This window comes from Microcaecilia unicolor, chromosome 7, assembly GCF_901765095.1.
Source record: "Microcaecilia unicolor chromosome 7, aMicUni1.1, whole genome shotgun sequence".
Lineage (NCBI taxonomy): Eukaryota > Metazoa > Chordata > Amphibia > Gymnophiona > Siphonopidae > Microcaecilia > Microcaecilia unicolor.
In genome coordinates, this window is record NC_044037.1 from 207,774,158 (window position 1) to 207,780,157 (window position 6,000).

At 40.5% G+C, this 6,000-nt stretch overlaps 1 protein-coding gene across 1 annotated transcript in view; it reads left to right on the forward strand.

Moving 5' to 3' along the window:
- COL5A2 (collagen type V alpha 2 chain) overlaps window positions 1-5,788 on the forward strand; it is a 335,742-nt gene extending 329,954 nt beyond the window's left edge. The window contains 1 exon segment of the mRNA XM_030208786.1: window positions 4,341-5,788. Coding sequence (XP_030064646.1) covers window positions 4,341-4,487 — 147 coding nt within the window. The 3' untranslated portion in view covers window positions 4,488-5,788.
- Window positions 5,789-6,000: the final 212 nt, after the last annotated feature.

Consider the following 6,000-nt stretch of genomic DNA (forward strand, 5'->3'; position numbering starts at 1 on the left):
CCCAGGACCAGAGTCCACCACCCTAACCACTAGACCACTCCTCCACCCCCTTAAGTTTTGAAATCCACCCACTGAAAATTCATCTAAATAAATTATATGAATTAATTATGTTAGAAGAGTTTGCTACAGAGTTTTGGGACTTAAAAAAAATAATGGGGAGGTTTGGAGCTTAATCAAATACTGCAAATACTGGAAAACAGCCAAAGTCAATCTCAAAGGGTCTTACAAAGAGTACATGTCAGCAATGCCCTTTTTTTTGTATATTACTTTGTTTAACCAATGGGAAATACCCTCAGAAGCCAAGGTCTCTGCCAAGGTATGACCATCAGGACACTAGTTATCTATAAAAGATTTATGTGCCTGTGATCTTGTCTCTTTCATAGGGTGTATTCTTCCCATAGGCAACCAATCTTGCAAAACATTACAATGTTTTGCAAGATTGGTTGCCTATGGGAAGAATACACCCTATGAAAGAGACAAGATCACAGGCACATAAATCTTTTATAGATAACTAGTGTCCTGATGGTCATACCTTGGCAGAGACCTTGGCTTCTGAGGGTATTTCCCATTGGTTAAACAAAGTAATATACAAAAAAAGGGCATTGCTGACATGTACTCTTTGTAAGACCCTTTGAGATTGACTTTGGCTGTTTTCCAGTATTTACAGTATTTGATTACCTTAATAGGATATACAGCCCATACTTTCTATTGAACTGTTGTGAGGTTTGGATCTTCCCTTCTCTCTGACATTAAGGAGTTTTTTTTTTACTATTGATGGTGAGGTTTATTTTTTGATTGCATAAATCTCCAAATGGAAGCAGGATAGCAAATCCTCACAGACCGTTAATGTCATCTGATGGAATCTGCATGAAGAAGCTTTCCACTAGAAGATTTTGAGAAGCAGCACAGCATATGCATGCCCTTTCCCGCTTATCACTGTTAAGTGGGACCTCTCTCTGTATTCTTTTTTCCATGGAGTCTAATGGGCATCTCCCATTGTACTCTTGTGATAAATTTTCTTGCTGTCATGTAGGCCTCTTTAAACTTAATAACTCTCACCTTAGTTACCGTAATTTGGTATTTCAGTCATATTTCAAGTTTTCTTTTATTGAGTTATCTGACCTGTTGATATTTCAAAGACTGCGTTGGAGGCAAAAACACGTAGAGGGGCATAATTGAACGTGAATGCCCATCTCCATGGGCGTCTATGTCCGAGAACGGGTACGTGAAGGGGCGGGACAGACCGTATTTTCGAAAAAAAAATGGGTGGCCATCTTTTTTTTTCGATAATACGGTTTGTGCCGGGCAAATGCATCGGATGTGTGCGGATTTGAGCAGGGCAGTTTCGTTTTTCAGCGATAATGGAAACTGAAGGCGCCCAGCTCAAAAATGAACAAATCCAAGGCATTGGGTCGTGGGAGGGGCCAGGATTCATAGTGCACTGGTCCCCATCACATGCCAGAACACCAACCGGGCACCCTAGGGGGCACTTGTAACAATTTAAAATAAAAAGTAAAATACCTCCCAAGTCCATAGTTCCCTTCCTTTGGGTGCTGAGCCCCTCAAATCCCCCCCCAAAACCCACAGCCCACAACTCTACACCATTACTATAGCCCTTATGGCTGAAGGGGGCCACCTAGATGTGGGTACAGTGGGTTTTGGGGGCGGTTTGGAGGGCTCCCATTTACCACCACAAGTGTAACAGGTGGGGGGGGGGTGGGCCTGGGTCCACCTGGGTGAAGTCCACTGCACCCACTAACAACTGCTCCAGGGACCTGCATACTGCTGTGATGGAGCTGGGTATGACATTTGAGGCCACCTCTGCTCGGCCGATAAACACGCCCCAGTCCCGCCTTCACCACGCCTCCGACACGCCCCCGTCGACTTTGTTCGTTCCTGCAACAGATTGCAGTTGAAGGTGCCCAAAAACGGCTTTCGATTATACCGATTTGGGCGCCCACCAGAGAAAGGCGCCCATCTCCCGATTTGGGTCGAAATATGGGTGCCCATCACTTTCGAAAATAAGGCTGATAGTAAACATTTTTTAGGTATATTAAAAGCAAGAAACTGGCAAAAGAATCCCATCGGATCTCCAGCCCTTCCTGAATCTATGTCGGGGGGACCGGAGGTTCGCCGGACCTCCAGCCCCCTGTTGCTGGGGGTGGAGTCATCGGTCGCCCACTTGTCCACCAGAGACTTCTTAGAAATGCTGGTGGGGGGGGAGGGGTTGGGGGTGCTGGAGTTCCACCGGATCTCCAGCCCCTCTTGAATCTCTGTCGGGGGGGGGGGGGGTCGGGCACAATGCTCAGACACAATCCTCCCGCACTTCTACCTCATGATCAGAGAGAATTGCGTGCTTATATTTGCATGTCATTATCTCTGATCATGTGTCCAATAGCACCCCGTGCTGTTCCAGCACTATTTTTAGAGCGCTGTTTGGAACAGCATTGGGCTTTGATCATCTGCTTGTCAGATATGTAACCACAAAGAGCGGAAGGAGCAGCCCACCTCCAGAAGAGCCCTGTGAACCAGCAAGAGGTGTGGTTTTATCAATTGCAATATATAAGGAAGTCTAGCCAGCCTCACCATCTCTGGTTCAGCAGTTTTTGGTGGGTCTGACCTATGTTTACTGCTATCTCATGAACTCCTTACACTGTTTTACTTCAAGTTCTTTCTTACTTGAGTCATGTTTCATTCCTGCTTATTTCCTGTCTTATTCCTGATTTCCTGCATCACTCTGTAATTCCTAGTTCCTGATCCTGCTTGGTTTCTACCTTACTCAACTCTGTTTTCGGCCTATCTTCTCCATCCATGCGTTTGCCCTGGGTAGATACTGACACTTTACTTTAAACAGGAAGGCGCCTCAGTTCTGTTTCGAAACAAGGTGACATTGCAAACTAGACTTAGATCTCTATTTTATGGAAAGTGATGCCTGATACGACAGTAAGTTTGGCCAGCTGGTTCTTCAGAATATCTTTGTGCATTCTTCCATTTGTTGCCACCAAACATATTTTGGTTTACTCTTGTTGCAGTGCTATTTTATATTGAAGGTAGCCTGTAGCTAGAGACACCCATCTGTGAGGACTTGCTATTCTGCTTTTCCTTAGAGCAAACCAGGTTACTTATTTGTAGCAAGCGTTCTCCATGGATAGCAGGATACAAGTCCTCACATATCCTCTCACCTTCCCTAGGAATTGTCTTCTACCTTATACTTTATTAGAGACTAAGGGAAGTCCCAAACAACAGCAATGAATAGGATAGTGAAAAACATATGCATTGCTGCTTTTCAAAAGCTTCTCTAGTAATCTAATCTGGCCCAGTTTCTCCACATGAGCTATACTGGATGAGGTCACTCATCTGTGAAGTCTTGTACCCTGCTGATTACAGAGAACATCTGCTACAAGTAGGTAACTTGATTAACTTATATGCGGGGATGGGGGAAAGTGTTATTGTATTTTTACAGCATTGTATAGCTAAACAAAATGCATGGGGTACTTAAAAATGACCATTTTGACTGTATTAATTTTATGTAACACTTTGAACAGTGCTCATACAGTTTTTGGACTGACAAAGCAGTTTAGAATTTATTATGGTAAATTATCTTAAAGAACTGAAATATGTGCAAAATATAATATAATACCTTTGTACTGAAAATGTACATCTCCCATCAGCCCAGTGATGCTGCCCCTTGTGCATATTGTTCTCACACATTCCTCCTTGATGGCTAACTCAGTGGGGTGCTTAGGCTTGAATTTAAAACTAAAGAAATATAATGAAAATTTGTGAAGAACTTTGTTCTATTCTGTTAATAGTATGAATGGCTAGGGCTGGCAAATAGTTAAAAACAAACTAGAGAGGACTAATGCATGAAAACAGTTATATTCCCCTGGGCTCTCAAGGGCTAAAACTTGGTCTGGTTTACAGGGTAACCAAAATATGCAAATATTCTGAAATCTGTAAATGCGAGACCTTGACAGCTTGTTATGTAGTGTGTGTGTATTATTTAGGGGCCCTTTTACAAAGTGGTGGTAGAGCTACCACTGCTTTGCCGCGCACCAATCCGGCACTACTGCCGTCTCACCGTGGGAGCCGCACACCATTTCGTGTGTGCTGAAATTTATTTTCTAGTTTTATCACACAGCCATTTCCTTTTATTATAGAAATTCCACTGCTGTAAAAGGGGCCTCGGCACGTGGCAAATCCACGCATCAAGGACACTGCAGGGCCACTTTTACTACAGCATGCTAAAAGGGCCCCTTAGTGATGATGATATTATAAAAATGCATGAAATGTTCTTCATAAAGCTCAGACAAGAATGACAAGTACTTTTTCCTTCCTAGAAACGAAATGGCAACGTGGGCAAGACTGTCTTTGAATACAGAACACAAAATGTGGCACGATTACCCATTGTAGATATTGCCATTGTGGACATCGGCAGTAGTGACCAGGAGTTTGGAGTTGATATTGGGCCAGTTTGCTTTTTGTAAAAGAACATCAAGAAACAAGGAAACATAAGAAATTAACTGACTGATGTTAATCCTGAGACTCTTGAAATAATGGCTGATATCTTATCAGCACTGTACATAACATTCCCTTTGTAATGCCTGGCCTCCTTCAGAATATTTATTTTACTTAACAGTCAGATGAAAGCAAGTTAAAGGAACTTTTAATGTGCAGAACAGTAACAATGGACAAATGAGCCCCACTCTGCTTATGTGTTCAACAAATGTTGATTATTTTTCAAAGGTAGTTTTCTATTTTTACTTACTTTATTTCAAACATAATGCAGACATTGCATAATGCTGTTAGGGATTATAAATCTAACACTTCAAAATGTAGCTATGTGAAAATAAGAAATCTTGCATGGATATGGACTGAATAACAGAAAAGTAGAGCACTTTTAAGAACGCTCATTGATGAAATTTAGAATCAAGTCAGTTTTCTCACATTGGAACATTTTATAGATTTTTTGTTTTGTTTATACATTTTTACCGGTATCATTCACAAATGAGAATTGAGTTCTATGTAAGTTTCTCTTTCATTCCATCTTAATCATTTGATAGTCTGACTGAAGCATTTAAGAACAGTGCACAAATTCTAAAAGAAGAATTTGATCCACATATGATAACTTCAGCAGCCCTGTTTTCAGTATGAAACTACTTTTTGTGAAGTAGAAAACACTGGTAGATATAAATAGAAAGTTGTTACCATGCTATGTAAATTCATGTGTCTGGTATTTGCCATTTGTAAAACCAGACAGAGATTATTTATTTTCTCCCATGCAATAATACCAAAGTATAAAGATGATATTAAAAAAGAGATTTAGACAAATATTTCTATCTGAAGGAAATGTTAACATTTAATTTTTTAGTTCCGTATTGTGAGAATCACTTTTTACTCAATCATATGTTATATATAAGGTCAATAACCTTCACCTATCAGTCTTGAATTATCAGGTACAAGTGCTCCCACCATTTGTTAGCGTAAGCTACCTCATCTCTAGAAGTTGGGATGCATGTAATATTCTTTTTCTTCTTCAGTATAAAAGGTGCTATGCTTCTGTTGTTATTCTATGAATGGAGAGAGGCAGGTAACACATACGATGGTGCTAAATGTTCTTTTGTAAAATTCCCAAACCAAAATAAACCCACACAATTTTGTATCATTTAGGAAGAGTCTGATTGTAAAAGGAACAATGTACAGCAGAGGTTTTGAAATATCTTCTTAAAAATCTTACTAGGATCTGCATGTTTTTATTTTGTCCTGGAAAACATGTTGGTAGATAATATACTTCTCTCCTGTTTCTTTATTTTCTTTGTTGAGTCAAGTGTTTTTGTTTGTTTCTTGAAATAAAGAGCTGGGCCATCCCAAAAGGAAAGCCATTCACATAGCTTTATTCATGTATCCTTGCAAAAACATATAATTAAATACATGCTTCCTGTTATGTCACTGGTTTCCTTCTTGTGGAATTCCTTTGGACACAATTAATTTATTGTGCAA